This window comes from Oncorhynchus mykiss, chromosome 11 (genome assembly GCF_013265735.2).
Source record: "Oncorhynchus mykiss isolate Arlee chromosome 11, USDA_OmykA_1.1, whole genome shotgun sequence".
NCBI classification, from domain to species: Eukaryota; Metazoa; Chordata; class Actinopteri; order Salmoniformes; family Salmonidae; genus Oncorhynchus; species Oncorhynchus mykiss.
The window spans coordinates 32,767,417-32,785,916 of record NC_048575.1 but is presented as its reverse complement, the minus strand read 5'-3'; the positions used below and the strand labels follow the sequence as shown (position 1 = coordinate 32,785,916).

General features: G+C 40.3%; 1 protein-coding gene across 1 annotated transcript in view; it reads left to right on the top strand.

Annotated features, from left to right (window-relative positions):
* The window catches only part of LOC110536597 (coagulation factor XIII A chain), a 28,311-nt gene extending 10,159 nt beyond the window's left edge, over positions 1–18,152 (top strand). Inside the window, exons 5-15 of the mRNA XM_036935311.1 lie at positions 969–1,081; positions 1,225–1,332; positions 1,800–1,971; positions 9,698–9,845; positions 10,215–10,324; positions 11,940–12,028; positions 12,213–12,372; positions 13,024–13,302; positions 15,327–15,487; positions 15,930–16,066; positions 16,212–18,152. Of these exons, the coding sequence (XP_036791206.1) occupies positions 969–1,081; positions 1,225–1,332; positions 1,800–1,971; positions 9,698–9,845; positions 10,215–10,324; positions 11,940–12,028; positions 12,213–12,372; positions 13,024–13,302; positions 15,327–15,487; positions 15,930–16,066; positions 16,212–16,353 (1,619 nt within the window). The 3' untranslated portion in view covers positions 16,354–18,152. The remainder of the gene's footprint in view (positions 1–968; positions 1,082–1,224; positions 1,333–1,799; positions 1,972–9,697; positions 9,846–10,214; positions 10,325–11,939; positions 12,029–12,212; positions 12,373–13,023; positions 13,303–15,326; positions 15,488–15,929; positions 16,067–16,211) is intronic.
* Positions 18,153–18,500: the final 348 nt, after the last annotated feature.

Genomic DNA, 18,500 nt, shown 5'->3' with positions numbered 1-18,500 from the left:
GCCGATACAACAACAGTGTAAAATAACATTCAGTCCATATTTTCTCTTTTAAACAAACTTTTTCACCAAACCATCAAAGAGGATCAGGCGCGGTCCACTTGCACATAGCAGGCCCACAGTCGTATGGGAAACGCATCACCAAGGCCTCCTTCGGTTTCACATTCATACAAAAGTCCCTCACACAAACAGTAGCCGGTAACATAGTTCTCCCACACAGCTCCATCCATCCCATATGCGTAACCAGCCGGTCGGAGAGCAGAGTTCTCCCACTCGAGGGTGCCTCCATGCAGCCAAGTAGTTAGAATTGTTGTCGCATCCAAGTTGTATAATCCACGGCTCAAACCCGTCCAGAATGGCGGGAGAAGCCCCATTCTCATCACGTCCACAAAGCAAAAGGAAAGTCCAATATGTGTCAAAGTCTGGGTAAAATGTACTTAGTTGGTAATGACATTTCAGACATGTGGGCAGTCTAGTACTCACTGTTCACCCATCAAATAAGCTAGCAGTGAGGGAGACGATAGTGTGCAGAGAAAGCTGCCCATGCTTCTCGTCGTATGCTTGCTCCATGGGGCTAGAGTAGGCCTGGCTAGCATGCATGCAGCCTAGCGAGGTCATGTCACTTTAGTCCAGCGATAACTTCAGAAGACATAGGTTCCACAGACAGCTCAAAACACAGCTGCCGCCAATGTTATGCGCCGTTAGGAGGGTTCAGATAGTGGGACATCAGCTGTGTGAACGCAAAGACTTGGACACCAGACAGCATACGGAGCTCAGCAGGACATGACTTCCTTCCAGGACATGCGACCACGGTCTCAATTAGTTCAAGTGACACAAATTAATTTATAGACACAGGTCAGGCATTATAAATCAATGATGAACATCAAATTCTCATCCTTACAAGTCACATCTAAAGTAACAGATGACCAGATTCTGGTAATGAGGCTGCAATTTATTTCTGATTTCTTTAGATGATGAAGTGTACATGCCCAATGAGGAAGAAAGGCAGGAGTATGTGTTGAATGAAAATGGCTTCATATATGAGGAGGAATCAGGTGATGGAAGACAATGGTTTTATGGTCAGGTACAGTAAAAGACCACACACACATGCCCCACGCACACACACTTATCAAATACCTTAATGTCCTGTATACTCCACACACACATTTACAGTTGTGTCATTATTGTTCCTTTTTTGAGGCTGGAGGTTATATTTCTCTCTTGCAGTTTGTGGAAGGGATTCTTGATGCCTGTTTCCAAATCTTGGATGACTCACACATGCCTCTAGTAAACAGAGGCGATGCTGTCAAAGTCTGCAGGATAGGCTCTGCAATGGTGAGTGATATTTGCAGATAACATAAGCACACTACACAAATTCCAAAATGAGCCCTAGTTTAAGCACTAAGAGCCAACTGCTTTTCACAACCACAAGACGTACCAAGCATTTAACCTGAACTTCAGTCTACATCCACAGAATGCGATTCGCAGTAGACACTATACATATACAGTACATATTGAATGAGATATTGCCCCATTTGATTATTTTCATATAATATTTCAGGAAAAAGTTTGAAAAAAAGGGTATATTTGTGTCTACATTAAACTGGTAAAAGTTAACTGTGATATGAATAAAGGAAAACAATTACCCCGGTACCTGGCCTTAATTAAATACTCAATTTCCTTTTGCATGCTTTTACCAACTTACTCTGAACATTTCATTTCAAACTAACCTATCCTTATACCTGGTGCACTAATCTCTTTGGGGGGTTTTCTATATATTTTCCCATTCCTTGTGGAACCAGATGAACTCCCAGGATGACCGCGGGGTCTTGGTGGGCAACTGGAGCGATGACTACTCCCTTGGCACTGCACCAACCTTCTGGATTGGCAGTGACCAGATCCTGCTCCAGTACGTCACCAAAGGGCCCGTCAGCTTCGCCCAGTGCTGGGTCTACGCCGGGACGTTCAACACCTGTGAGTGCCTGATCAAATTCCCTTTTCATTTTCAATGTCCACCCCACAACATAGGTCATGTGTCTTCCAAATTACCTGTGATTTGAACTGAGGGATTGATGGTTCAATAGAAAACAGGCCCATCCAGTTATAAACTGCAGTTTTCAACTAAGAAAAGGTTGCCTTTTTTTAGTGGGTAGATCAGCTTTAATATTGCAGATGGATTGTGGTTTCCATCAATATAATTGTCTGCATCATTTCCAATCTTTCCCGTAACCCTACCACCCTCCCCTAATTGGAGTAAACTAATGGACAACAACACTTAGGCTTCTACTTCCAGCTTATACATACTATATACATTTTACGGATACAGTGTATTTAAAAATAGTTATGTTTTGATTGTGTAATGAGTATGATGAGTGACAGAGTGCTGGTTTCAAGCGCAGGGTGCAGCAGGTGTTTATTTAGTACAGGGCCACAGGAGGAGGCAGGTAGCCTGGTCCAGGGACAGGTAGAAGGTCATACACAGAAAATCCAAAAAGGTAACAGTACAGGCAGGGAAAAAGGCTAATGACGTAGTCCATATGCCATGGAATCGGTACATCAAAAATCTATTTTCAACTATTTTGCAATCTATATGGCACAGCTCTAAATGAAATTTATATACTTTTTTATTTATCACCATTTTAAAAACAACAATTCAGGTCTTTAATGGGGGGTCAACAGACAAATTCCTTACTATCTACCCCCTTCCACTTGACTCTTCCATATTTGCGGTAATGTTGCAATTAGTTGGTTGTAATTTTTTGAAGAGCAGACATTTCCATATATTTTTGTTAGCTGCATCTGTGACATAACTCCACTAGTCCTATTTATGATATTATTTACAGTTTGTAAATATTTGTTCAATTAATATAAAAAAATCTATTAGCATATTTGAGTTTAACCATAATGTTTGTTGTAATATTTGTTCTGTCTTTTCTGGTGGATTAAAGTGAAATTGCTAACAACTTTCCATGGCTTGTTTAAAAAAATAGCAATATTTTGGAGATGATTTCATTTTCTTTATACCCGAAACGAGAAGTTGCAATCAGAATAAAGGGAAAAAGGCCATTCTTGAACACAGGGAGAGACATTCTTACTAATTTGCCAGAGAACCAGAATGGATTTAAGTATACCGTAACTTTTGTATGACTGAAGCCTTTAGTTTAATATTGAATCATTTCTGCCCTCTGAATTCATATTCAGTATATAAATATGACTGTTCAACTTTGTCTGGCTTGCAATATACTTCTAAAAAAACAAGTCACTTGGTGAAGGCAAGGCCATAAGTAAACTGGGATATGACTAAAGAGTTCATCATGGTGATTTTTCCACAAATAGACAGGTATTTTCCTTTCCATGGTAGCAAGATCTTATCTATTTTTGCTAACTTTCTATTAAGATTGATTGTAGTGATGTCACGTATACTCCCTCACCGGCCTCCAGGACATCAGGCTGCTGATTATCCCGTACAACTATCACCATTGTTTCGTGCACCTGTGCCTCATGACACTCACCTGGACTCCTTCACCTCCTTGATTACCTTCCCTATATCTGTCAATCCACTTGTTTCTGTCCTTAGGTGTTATTGATTATTTTTCAATTCGATGCGTTGTTTGTGTTCCGTGTTCATTATTTTATTTATTAATTAAAACACTCACTCCCTGAACTTGCTTCCCGACTTCCCAGCGTACTTGTTACAGAATAACATCTCACCTAAGGGAAGCATCGGCGAGGATTTCATTTTTTGTGTCTGAGTCATGATGTCGGGTCCGGGAACTGCTACAGGCTTTATGCCTCAACCAGATCACCAGGCTTCCCTGCCTCAGGTGGCTCCTCAGGCTCTCATGCCTCAGCCGGTTTGCCAGGCTCCCATGCCTCAGCCGGATCGCCAGGCTCCCCTGCCTCAGCCGGCTCTTCGGGATTTCATGCCTCTGCCTGGATCACCAGGTTCCCCTACCTCAACAGATCTGTCAGGTTCCCACGCCCCAGCTGACTCGACAGGTTTCCGTGCTTCAGCTGGCGTGGCAGGTTCTTGTGCATCAGCAGGGGTGACTGGTCTGCTCCTGATCCCCCGGGTTCGTCCCCGTTGACGGCGGCTGTAGCTGCTCGTCGGGGAGGGGGTACTGTCACGTATACTCCCTCACTGGCCTCTAGGTCATCAGGCTGCTGATTATCCCGCACACCTGTCACCATCGTCTCGTGCACTTGTGCCTCATGATACTCACCTGGACTCCATCACCTCCTTGATTATCTAGCCTATATCTGTCACTCCCCTTGGTTCTTTCCTCAGGCGTTATTGATTCTGTTTTCATGTCGGTGCATAGTTTGTTTCGTGTTTATTTTATTTGTTAACACCTACTCCTTGAACTGGCTTCCCGACTCTCAGCGTACTCGTTACATGTTTCTTTCGGGAAATGAATACTGAGTATGTCCACTTTACCGTCAGACCATTTTATTGGTAAATTACACAGTAATGTAAAAGTATAACATTTGTGTGATCCAATAAGTAATAGAGTACAGTACACTAATCATAATTTGGTTGCAATCATGAGAGGTTAGGGGAAATGATCTAGATCCTGAGACTGTGGAGGGAGCCAAATTGTGGCTTTAAAAGAAAACATGAATCATCAGCGTACAATGACATCTTTGTTTTTAAGCCCTGGATTTCTAGCCCCTTCATGTTATTGTTGGAACTGATTTTAATAGCTAACATTTCAATGGCCATAATAAATAGATATGCCGATAGTGGACAACCTTGTTTTACTCCATTTGACAGTTTAATACTTTGAGAAGTAGCCATTTTATATTTTTCACGTAGGGTTACTATACATAACTTTGTATAAGAGATTCTCCAAAATTGAAATATTCTATATAAATTTCAGTCAAACTTTATCAAAAGCCTTTTCAAATTAGCTATGAATACCAGGCCTGGTTTCCCAGATTTTTCATAGTGTTCTATTGTTTCCAGTACTTGTGTTATATTATCTGCAATGTATCATCCATGTAAAAAAGCTGTCTGATTAGGATGAATAATATCCGACAGACAATACATGTTTTATTCTGCGCACTACGCATTTTACTAGTATTTTTCATCACAAAACTGAAGTGTAAGGGGCCTCAAACATTTTAGTGGACTGGATCTTTAGTAATAATGAAATCAGACCTTCTTGTTGAGTATCTGATAATCTACCACTTTTATAGGAGTGATTAAAACATCCTAATGAACGGTCCTCTGAGTACATCAAAAAAAGTTTGGTATGCCATCCAGGCATAGGGTTTTCCTGGACATAAATGCTTTATTTGCACCAAGATGTTCCTCCTCTGTAATTTGGCCTCCACGTGAGTCTTTCTGTACAGCTGTTCATTTTACATTATTCATAGAAAAAAACGTTGGTTAGTGGAGATGGAGGAGACAAATGAAAACTTATGCTTAAAGTACTTTGCCGCCTCTTTCAAAATATTGTTTGGTGAATCATGGGTGACTTATTTGTAACAAGTTTCAGTAAATTATTTTTGGTAGCATTTCTATGTTGATAAGAAATTATTTGGTGCATTTTCCTCTCATATTCCATCCAGTTTGCTTTTATAATATTGCACTTGATCTTTCTTGAATAAGTTCCTTCATTTTTTATTTTTTTTCCTCAAACATATTCGGGGCCTCTATAGTACAGTTTTTATTGGTAAATATCTGTCCTTTATTTCCTTATTTTGACCTAAATTGCTCTCGTTTTATGAATATGGAGTTGCATGGTTTCTAAAGGCACATAGCTGAATAAAATAGAAAGGATATTTTCTCCAAGATTTGAGGGAGTGCGCACATGCGGCTATTCGTTGCTGAGCTTTTAACAAAGAAACAGATACTTCAAGTTGCTTCATTTAGAGTTATTTATGCAACTATAGTTGTGATACAAATGTTTGGATCTATTTTTACATTTTTAATACATTGTAAGGCTGCATGATGCAACTCTAATGATGATTTGAAAAGAGTTGCATGAAAGGCATGAGCTCTGCTTAGATTTTTTGGGCAGATTGTACACTTCAGCAATCTCTCATTCACAATTTCACAAGCACTTGATAATTCCTCAAATTTCCCGGCGGCATCCCTTGTATGGCCATAATGCCCCCTAAAAAAATCTATGCCTTTTACGGCCAGTGGCCGAAGCACCGCTCACTCACATTGCTTTCTGTCACGTGACCGGGTCTTTCTCACAGGCTACAAGTGAAGACAGACACATCGGGGACGAAACTGCGCGCTCCAATTCCGAGGCCCATATAGAAGATATTGGAAGAACTGTTAACATGTACTTTTCGCCAGCAAACAAGATGAGTAGGCCTAATGAATAGCAAAAGCACTATCCTATGTCAATCTACAGTACTATTCCCCCATAGTACAAAAGTTGACCCATTCTATTCTGTGCGAGAAATAAATATTCCAAACATAGTCTGGGACAGTTGTGGGATAAAAATGATATTCCCCAAATTTGAAACTCACGCGCTGTGTATGTATGCCAGTTAGGCTTTCCAACTGTTGTAAACCTGATTGATGTCCTTCATTTTAAGAAGTTATTTGGCCACTTTAGTTGTGATACAAACCTTATCAAAACATATAGGCCTATGGGCTAGGCTACATGACGTGTGATTTGAAAATGTTAAAAAAAAAGCTGAGCATCATTCACAAGTGATAATATGTCATTCAAAAGCAATAGACACATTTTTACCTTTATTTAACTGGGAAAGTCAGTTAATTAAGAACAAATTCCTATTTTCAATGATGGCCTAGGAACAGTGGGTTAACTGCATGTTTAGGGGCAGAATGACAGATTTGTACCTTGTCAGCTCGGGGATTTGAACTTGCAACCTTCCGGTTACTAGTCCAACGCTCTAACCACTAGGCTACCCTGTCACCCATAACATTATTCTTGATTTAATCTTGTCTTTACATATACTAAATAATATATGTGTGAAATTTGTTTTGATTTAGAATGGATCACTATCATGCACCGCTCTCGAAACAGGTGCAGCGGGAAAAATGCAGGTCATCTATGCACTTATATAGTGAAATGAGGACACTTTTCCCGTGGTTCATTTTCATGCCAGCCAGGTAGGCTATACTCCTGTTGTAAATAGAAGCAATGTGCTTTATATTAGGAAAATATAGTAGGCCTAGCTGATGGGATCCTCTTCTGTTTTCTCATGCAATTGTATAGCCTATAGAAATGTTGCGCAACATGAGCTCATGGGCTCCCATGAAGTGTTTGAGTAGATTTTTTGATTACATTTGCATTGATTTCAGAGTAATTAGAGGGACAATACAGTGCTGAATACCAGGCAGTTAGCAAGTTTGGTAGGCTACTAATGATCATCAGCAGCATCAGAGCTTGGAGAAGCCTAATTACCGTGACTAAACAGTCACATGGAATTTGACTGCCATCTTGACTCATGAACACCCGTGTGGCAGTAATATGGTCACTGTGACAGCCCTAGTCCGACCATATTCTGTCCGCTATTAACACTTTTTAAACTTTTGCCAGTGAGAATGACATAAGAAAGTAGTCAAGACGAATAACTTGATTGAGCCTCAGCCATGTTTATCTCACTAGGTCAGGATATTTAAGCTTCCATATATCCACTAGTTCCAATACAGTGCATTTTGAAAGTGTTCAGACACCTTGACTTTTTCCACATTTAGTTACGTTACACCCTTATTCTAAAATGGATAACATCGTTTTTTCCCCTTATCAATCTACAAACAATACCCCATAATGACAAAGCAAAAACATTTTTTTTTTTTATCTTAGCATATGTATAAAAACATTTTTTTTAAATAATAAAACATATACATAAGTATTCAGACCCTTTACTCAGTACTTACTCAGATGCACAGCAATTTTCAAGTCTCTCCAGAGATGTTCGATCGGGTTCAATTCCAGGCTATGGCTGGGCCACTCAAGGACATACAGAGACTTGTCCCGAAGCCACTCCTGAGTTGTCTTGGCTGTGTGCTTAAGGTCGTTGTAGTTAAACATTAAAAGCGTTATAATTTTTTAGGTAAAGCTACACTAAATATATTCACATCACCAAATAATTGATTAAAACACTGTTTTGCAATGAAGGTCGACAGTAGCCCCAGCAGCAATCTGAATGGTAGCACCATGGCACAGCTAGCTTCTGCCCTCCTCTGGGTACATTGACTTTAATGCAAAATCTAGGAGGCTCGTCGTTTTCACCACCTTCCATAGACTTAAACAGTAATAATGACAGCATCTGTAGGACGTCCTCCAACCTATCAGAGGCCTATCAGAGAACAGGCATGTAGTCCACCCATCAAAAAAAATCACAGAATAATCTAGTTCTAAAAGCGTAAGCTACAGCTAGCTAGCACTGCAGTGCTAATGTGGTGGGTAGTTGACTCAGAGAGAGAAAAACAATAGTTGAACAGTTTTGAACAAATTAATTTCTTCCAACATTAAGAAGAAGCAAGAGAGAGCGATAGCTATATTTGGTTGTATTGTTTCTTTACTTTCACCTTCCCTTGGCTAGCAAATGCAGCCAGCTAGTTTAGCCTACTCATACACCCGGCTCAAACAGGGAGGGATGCTATGTTAGCTAGTTGGCTATGGCTATCCAATGCTGGCTATGGCTATCCAACACAACTCTTTTGGTTTTATAAATTTATTGCCACTGGAGTCCGCTGGTGTAACTGCTAAACTACTTTCTGACTGTACACTGTACTGCATGATTTTAGCAGGTTTACTAATGCGTTAGTTCTATTAGGGTTTGCCTGGAATTTTTTTTTTGCCTGGTCACAGACAGCTGATGTATTATGCACAAGGGAAGGGAAAAGGTGAGAGGAGGAGAGCGTGTAGATAGTTACGAGAATGTATTTTATATACAACGAGCAAAGTGATCATCCTGTTTTTATCTGGCTGCTATGAGAGTGAACTGTTTGCGTGTGATAAGAGGTGTATTCATTCCTCTGATTCTGTTGAGAAACATTTCTGAAACGGAACAAAACGGGGCTAAACATATTACACCCTAGATCAGCTAGATGCTGAGTGTGCAAGGCGGTATTGAATGTGTCACTGTCTGTCACCTTGATTACTCAAAATTCTCCCGACCTGTGCACCTACGTTGCAAACTTTCATTCATAGGCTAGGTTGTAGGAACCTCATGATGGGTACAGGGAACATTTTTGTATCATGTAGTAGCCTAAACCTATCGCTGTTACATTGAGCTTGGTGAACAGAATATGAATGACAGTCATCCAGTATGCTGTAATAGAAATAAGGCCATGCTCATCAGAAAAAAAAATCATCCTACATCATCTTAAATGGCACTGACAGCCATTGCCGTAGATGCTAATGCTAAGCCATAGCTCAAAACACAAATCCCGGTTTTCTGACTAGTCTGGAGCATAGGCCACTTTCTAGGTATGCATAAGATGTAGAAAATGTGTAATTAAGTTGACTAGTCCTATTAGCAGATAAAAATAGGTAGCAGTTTCCTCAGACAAGGCCCGCTGCTGTGCAAGTAAAACACACTTCTGAAAGTTATATTCATAAATCTACGCTAATCAATTGATTGAATACATTTAATGTATTAGTTAAACATTTATTAATGTTCACAATTGCATGTTAATTAATATATGCTTATTTTGAAGTTTTGCCTAGTCTCTTTAATGGTGTCCCCTCCCCTGCCCCAGTTCTGCGGTGTCTGGGCATCCCTGCCAGGGTGATCACCAACTTCAACTCTGCCCACGACAACACAGGGAACATAATCACAGATCTTGTCTTCAACTCAGTGGGAAATCAGCTTGAACTGAACGAGCGCCTTACCAGAGACTCAATCTGGTAGTTATATTTCTGCTTATCCATTTGTATTGAATGAAAATGAAATCCCAGAATGTAGGTTTCTATAATTCTTTCAATGTATGTTCAATGTATGTACTGTAAAAACAGTTTAGTCATAGCATGGTGGGGGGGGGGGTGTGTGGAATGGACTAGATGTCCCTGTTACCTTTAAATCATTGTGCTCCAAGAAGAAAATGATTGTGCAGGATCCCAGATAGTGTATCTGAGTGGTGAAGGATGCCAGATAGTGTACCTGAGTGGTGCAGGATGCCAGATAGTGTTCCTGGTGGGTGCAGGATGCCAGATAGTGTTCCTGATGGGTGCAGGATGCCAGATAGTGTTATTGAGAGGTGGGCATTGTCTCCACAGGAACTACCACTGCTGGAACGAGGCGTACTTGTCCAGACTTGACCTCCCTGCAGACCAGAACTTTGGTGGCTGGCAGGTGGTGGATTCCACCCCCCAGGAAACCAGTGATGGTAAGAGAGAAATTAGGATGATGGGAGAGAGAGACCTAATTTTCACTTCATTTTGAATGCTTCAAAATTGCATAATCAAATTCATGAAATCGCAGCCATTTAAGATAGTGTGTTCCATGATAATTTGTACCCTTGATAACCGCTTGGCTAAATAAATGCAATTACTGAGCTATATTGTATGCAATAACATGACATTATTTTATACTAATACAATTGCTCAGCGAAATATATTTTGTTTCTTTAAGAAGCAATACAAAACCATCTAAAAAAGAGGGTCAAAATGATTGGCATCCCTGTTTTCAATAGTCTACCACCCTCCCATTGCGAGGATAACGACTCTGAGCCTTTTTCTTCAATGTTTTATGAGATTGGAGAACAAACACGTTCGGACTGATCTTAGACCACCGTTCCTCGATAAAGAATCTCTCCAGATCCTTGATATCTTTCGTCTGCGCTTATGGACTGCCCTCTTCAATTCAAACAACAGGTTGATTTTGTACTCAATTAAACATTTGTTGGTGGATTTTGATCGGTGCTTGGGGTTATTGTCTTGCTGGAAGATCCACTTGCAGCCACTGGTGAGCGTGGCCAAAGAGCTTCAATTTCATGTCACGATGCAGCTCACAGTCCGCTGGTGGATGTTGAATCTGTGGGCCAGATCCCTCTGCTTTAGACCCAGTGAAAGATGAAAGTCATGAAAAGGAAAAACTTGTCTGTGGGCTGCAGGGATTGTGACTGATGGAGAAAAAAAGGATTAAGATGCATTACTATGCAAAATTATAACTAAAATTATCAACCCTACAGATTGCAGATAAATATGGTAATTCCAAATCAGAATTACAGCATCACCTCTGTTTGCTAGAGATATTTGTGAGTCATCAGTGTCCAAAAAAGGAGTCTCCGTCAAAGGTTGTGGGTCAACCAGCAGGACAACAACTTAAAACACACATCAGAAAGCACCCAGGAATGGTTCAAGAAGAAAAGCTGGACTATTTTGGAGTGGCCAGTGTTGAGTCAAGATTTGAATCCCATCAAAAATCTATGGCGAGAACTGAAAACAGCAGTTGGTGGAATCCATCCCTAAAATATTGCGGAATTGGAGCAGTTTCCAGCAGATTGAGGAATCCAGTAAAAGATGCAGCAAGCTCATTGAATTTGTTGGCAGTTATCTTGGCCAAAACCTCTGCATCCAGGTAGCTCTTAGGTGCTAATCATTTTGTCCATGTCATTTCACCAAATAGTTTTTTAATTTAAACTTAAATTGGGAATTATTTATAAAAAAAACTATAAGGGTGTCAATATATTACGCAGCAATTGTACATGCAATTCTTAAAAGTAATAAAATGGCTCTGAAAAGCATTGATTGCATCTTGAAAATGTACCAATTCCCTGATAATTAATACAATCCGTTTCCAAATGCATTGCTGTGTATTCTCCAAAAATGCTAGCCAATATATTCTAGAAGATGCTAAATAACCAGCTAACAAAATATCAAAACGGTTTGGATGAAATAACAGCACCCTAGGGAAGTCGAAAATAAGCAAACATTTTTGAAACATGAACTATTCTTTTAAAAGTCAGACAGGGTCATGAGTTGTTGATATTGTTTTTGCAGGATATTTCCGCTGTGGACCTTGCTCTGTCAAAGCCATCAAGGAAGGAATGCTTGGCTATCAATTTGATGCCCCGTTTGTGTTTGCTGAGGTAAAACAATACTCTTCTTTATGCTTGCCCAGTAACACTCTGTTGAATGTTCAGCCATAATGACTTCATCATCACTCTATGCCATGAAGAAGCATAACACAGTTATGCTTTATAACTTGCAATACATCTTATTAAATTAAAATCAATCCTCATATTCACATGTATCTCTTTCTTTTAACCTCAGGTGAATAGCGACGTTTACAAATACAAGCTAAACTCACAAACTGGGAAAACTGAGTTACTAAGCGTAGACACAACTTATGTCGGCATGAAAATCCTGACAAAGTCCATTGGTGAGACCAATGAGCCAATGGACATTACAGAGACATACAAATACCCAGAAGGTATGTGGCACCTGGACAATGGAGTAGGCTGGCAAGGGTGTAACTGCATGTTTAAAGTTAGTTATTGGCAGTTTGCAAAGTGTCTCATGAAACTAATGCAACAAGAATGAAGTATAGAAATGACTTTGCTATTACTGCTTTTCAAATTACTTTGCAAAAATATAAACGTAACATGCAACAATTTCAACGATTTTACTGAGTTACAGTTCATATAAGGAAATCAGTCAACTTAAATAAATGTTTTTGGCCCTAATCTATGGATTTCAAATGACTGGGCAGGAGTGCAGACATGGGTGGGCCTGGGAGGGCATAGGCCAACCCATTCGGGCACCTGGGCCCACCCACTGGGGAGCCAGAACCAGCCAATCAGAATTAGTTTTTCCCCACAAAAGAGCTCTATTACAGACAGAAATACTCCCCAGTTTCATCAGCTGTCAGGGTGGCTGGTCTCAGAAGAAGCCAGATGTGGAGGTCCCCAGCTGTACAGTATATACAGTTTATTCCTATAGGTGAAATAAAATTGCAGTCCCACTCCTTGCTGCAGCGATCTATGATATGTGTTTCTGAAGAGAGCGGTTTAGATCAGTAGACCACCCTAGGCCACCATGTTAACTCTATTCCCCTCCAACTCCCCCCCCCCCACACACACAGGCAGTAGTAAAGATGAGGAGACCATGAGGAATGCCGAGAGAACCTACAAGACGCATTTGCAATATGACGATGAGCAGGGCGTGGCGATGACGCTGGAGATCCCGCAGGAGCGTGTGAAGATTGGCCAGAACTTCCAGATGGCTGTGGTCTTCAGGAACCTGAGTGAAGACACACGCACCATCCATGGCTTCCTGGTCGGCTCCACGATCTACTACACCAACATCCAAAGGGCTCAGTTCAAGCAGTTGACCTTTGACGTCACACTGAAACCCATGGAGAGTGAGTAGAAACCAGGTTGATCCTTTACATACGTACTGTACTGTAGGTCTTTTTGGGCTTGTCTCCATGATTCACAACTTTGTATGATAGTCCTGCAAAGCTTTCAGACCCCTCTGAAATAAAATCCTCAACAGTTTATAGAAAATGCTTTGCAGTCCTTTTACAGCTTTATGGCAACGTCCTGTTTCAGCAGGTGTGTGTATGTATTGTATTGCAAGAGAACGTGAGGTAACGATGGGATGCTCTCTAGTACTTACCTCAAAAGACTTTACAGGTAACAACCTGGTAACAAATGGTAATGAATGGTGAATCCCAAATAATCCAAATATGAATTATCAGGTAATAATTATAAAAGTTATGTTCTGCCAAATACAGTGCCTTGCGAAAGTATTCGGCCCCCTTGAACTTTGCGACCTTTTGCCACATTTCAGGCTTCAAACATAAAGATATAAAACTGTATTTTTTTGTGAATAATCAACAACAAGTGGGACACAATCATGAAGTGGAAGGACATTTATTGGATATTTCAAACTTTTTTAACAAATCAAAAACTGAAAAATTGGGCGTGCAAAATGATTCAGCCCCTTTACTTTCAGTGCGGCAAACTCTCTCCAGAAGTTCAGTGAGGATCTCTGAATGATCCAATGTTGACCTAAATGACTAATGATGATAAATACAATCCACCTGTGTGTAATCAAGTCTCCGTATAAATACACCTACACTGTGATAGTCTCAGAGGTCCGTTAAAAGCGCAGAGAGCATCATGAAGAACAAGGAACACACCAGGCAGGTCCGAGATACTCTTGTGAAGAAGTTTAAAGCCGGATTTGGATAGAAAAAGATTTCCCAAGCTTTGAACATCCCAAGGAGCACTGTGCAAGCGATAATATTGAAATGGAAGGAGTATCAGACCACTGCAAATCTACCAAGACCTGGCCGTCCCTCTAAACTTTCAGCTCATACAAGGAGAAGACTGATCAGAGATGCAGCCAAGAGGCCCATGATCACTCTGGATGAACTGCAGAGATCTACAGCTGAGGTGGGAGACTCTGTCCATAGGACAACAATCAGTCGTATATTGCACAAATCTGGCATTTATGGAAGTGGCAAGAAGAAAGACATTTCTTAAAGATATCCATAAAAAGTGTTGGTTAAAGTTTGCCACAAGCCACCTGGGAGACACACCAAACATGTGGAAGAAGGTGCTCTGGTCAGATGAAACCAAAATTGAACTTTTTGGCAACAATGCAAAACGTTATGTTTGGCGAAAAAGCAACACACCATCCCCACTGTCAAACATGGTGGTGGCAGCATCATGGTTTGGGCCTGCTTTTCTTCAGCAGGGACAGGGAAGATGGTTAAAATTGATGGGAAGATGGATGGAGCCAAATACAGGACCATTCTGGAAGAATGACCTGAGACTGGGACGGAGATTTGTCTTCCAGCAAGACAATGATCCAAAACATAAAGCAAAGTCTACAATGGAATGGTTCAAAAATAAACATATCCAGGTGTTAGAATGGCCAAGTCAAAGTCCAGACCTGAATCCAATCGAGAATCTGTGGAAAGAACTGAAAACTGCTGTTCACAAATGCTCTCCATCCAACCTCACTGAGCTCGAGCTGTTTTGCAAGGAGGAATGGGAAAAAAATTCAGTCTCTCGATGTGCAAAACTGATAGAGACATACCCAAAGCGACTTACAGCTGTAATCACAGCAAAAGGTGGCGCTACAAAGTATTAACTTAAGGGGGCTGAATAATTTTGCACGCCCAATTTTTCAGTTTTTGATTTGTTAAAAAAGTTTGAAATATCCAATAAATGTCGTTCCACTTCATGATTGTGTCCCACTTGTTGTTGATTCTTCACAAAAAAATACAGTTTTATATCTTTATGTTTGAAGCCTGAAATGTGGCAAAAGGTCGCAAAGTTCAAGGGGGCCGAATACTTTCGCAAGGCACTGTATGCTCCTGTTGTTGATTGAATTTGTTTCGTTGTCAAAACTCTGTCTCCCTAAAACCAACAGCGTCGAGGATACAGGTGGGCGTGCTGGCCCAGAACTACATGCCCAAGCTGGGTTGCCAATCCAACCTCCGCTTCGTGGTGACGGCCAAGAGCTTGGAGAACAACCAGGACTTGACGGCCATACAGATAGTGAACCTGAAAGGCCCCGAGCTGGCCTTTGCGGTGGGTCTGGAAGTTTCATTAGTCCTCTTTATTAGGATGTATTTCCTTCCTCCCTTAAAGGGATCGTTCACCCAAATAAAAAAATGACATCTTCGGGTTCCTTACCGTGTCAGCAGTAATTTGGTCACAGTGGCAGTCCATAGACTGCTGACATGGTAACGAAAACTGTCATTTTGTAATTTGAGTGAACTATCCTTTAAAGTGTTCCGTAAAAGTATATATGACATTTATTTAGTTTTTCCCCAAGAGCTAATATAGTAGTGTACCCAATTAAAGCCTTATTTGTGCTGCTGGAGTGCTGCATCTCTCCTCACCTTTGATAAAGCAGCCATTCTGAAAAACATCCATGCTCCCAACGCAGGGGAGTTGATAATCCCTAGATTATTATAATGTCTTATATCACCATAGATTTTTCGTGAATGGACCATCTCTATTTGAACAGATGAGTGGACCAGCGAAGGTGAACCAGGAGGTATTTGTCAAGGTGGAGTTCACCAACCCGTTCCCATTCAGCCTGCATGACGTGAGGATGGCCATGCAAGGGCCTAATTTCATCTCATACCGGGAAAAGTTGTACAGGTAAGAGGATTTACAACTCCAATTCCTCACATCATGAGGATGTTCACACTTACATTAGTCTCACATTCACAAAAACAGATCCAATGTAGTCTGGTTAGTAAATCTGTGTGTGTGTGTGTGTGTGTGTGTGTGTGTGTGTGTGTAGTGAGATCTCTACCGGCGCCTCCATCACCTGGATAGAGTCCTGTGTCCCTACAAGGGCTGGGAATACAATGATCTATGCTGTCCTGGACTGCTCAGTCCTTGGGAATGTGCAAGGCAATTGGGCCGTCGGCGTCCAGGCCTGAGCATCGCCCAGGAAGCCCTTCCCACCTGCTAATCGCCTGCCATCGACCGGAGAACCATGGACGAATAGAGGCTCTTGTGTAGATTTGAAAGGATTTGATTGCTGGATATGCAATTCCATCTAGCTTATGAGAAGGTGAGGGCGAGCAAATAACATACCCCTTACGGAAAAAACACATGATTCACGGGTGAAATTTCCTCCTGGGAAATCATGTGAAACCATGTTTTTTTTTTAGAACACTGAAGTTTACATGTGGATTTTACATGTGATCACATAACCTTTCACGTGAATATTTTTCAAATGAGATTCCACAGATGATGCCCTGCAAACAAAATTAAGTCGTTAGAAAACACACAAACAGTTCTTTTAACATACAGTGTTTTCAATGTACATTTTTGACATACATAATTACATTGTGTATGTTTATTTATACAGTCATTATTATTCAACATGTCCTCGGCTGGGTTCAGGAGTAACATTAAAACAGAATAATATCCCCCACAGTAGACAACTATTCAGAAAACTATACTTATTCTGAAATAACGATGAAATCTATGGGGAGAGAATAATAAGATGAACTAAAATAGAAGTGCAGATGGCACTCTTTTGCTAAGTGCAGACATGTATTATAGATAATGAATGTGTATAGGAATGCTATAGACTTTGATGGGCAGCAGAAAGATCAGCGTAACCCAGAAGTTGTCAATTCTAATCCCAGGTGGGGTCATATTGAAAAGTCACTACTAAGTGATCATGTCAAATGTAATCATGTTGACATTGATGAAATATTTTGTACACTATTTTAGCTGAATAGTGTACCAGTTACTTTAAAACCCACAAATCATTTGATTCCCTTACACAAAAAGACATGCAAAATCACATTGTTTAGCTGAAATGTTCACATTTCACAAAAGAAAAATCACAAAAAAAAGAGACTTGAGGTCAGTTCTTCACATATGAAACCACATGTTCACATGTATTCACTTTAAAGTTCACATGTTAACACCACCTTTTCACATATGAGGAGAATAACATGTTTTCACCTCACGTGGAATTTGTTTTTCACGTGTGAAAACGTTCACATAGGAACATCTAACTCTCAAATGTGTAGTTTCATGGTATCGTACGTAGATATTTTGCATCCTCATGTTGTCACATTTATTTCACGAGATCATGTTTTCGCATGTGTAGTTTCATGTTATCAGATGTTGCTTTTACATGTTGTCACAGATGTTATCACATGTGAAATGCATGTGATTTTTCTGTAAGGGATTGCTTTCACCGATAAGATTTTTTACAGAAGGGGCTAGGGGCTAGGAGTTGATTTGGAATTGGGCAGAAGAGGGAGGGCCAAGTCGCAATAAGCGCATCAGTTTATCTTATTATTTCCTCTGCATTGCCAAATATCAATCAAATCAATGTATTTTCAGGCATCGGTGACACTTAAAATTGAAGGGCACCTACATAAGGTCACAATATCATCACTTGCATGTCGACTCTTAACATCCTGTGTAAACTTGCAGTTGTGGACATAGTTTTTTCATAAAAGTTAACCCTTCACAAGTGTTTCCATATGAATATGATGGATAGATTTTTTTTATGCAGTCTAATTAGATTACAGTTATATATCATGGATTTAATTTGGTTTCGAATCAGCCGCCTCAGAATCGGGTTTCTGTTATTTTCGATCTGACAAACCTTTGCTGACTGTAAATTTCTCACACAATCATGACCTTCAATCTTTTAACATTTCAGCTGTGCACTGCTTTTGATTAACAATAAAATAATTTTCAAAATCAATACTGTTGTCACACCATTATATTTTTTGTATCATTTAGTATTTTAAAACATTTCCGGATGGAGTGGGATAAAGTTAACAGGCTGCCAATATCATTATGTTCACTGGTCCCATTTCATGAATAAAATCTAACACACCTTACAAACCTTCCAACCTTTTTATGACCAAAAATAAAGGACTTGCACAAAGTGCTAGAAAACATGCAGACCGTCAACTCGACACAGGTTCCATATTAACCACTGTAAATGAATTTGAGGAACCGCAAGAAATGTATCTATTCATTCAAATAAGTGCAATAATAGCTAACTTTTACTTCAGTCTTAAATCAGTAACATTATAGCAGGCTGGGA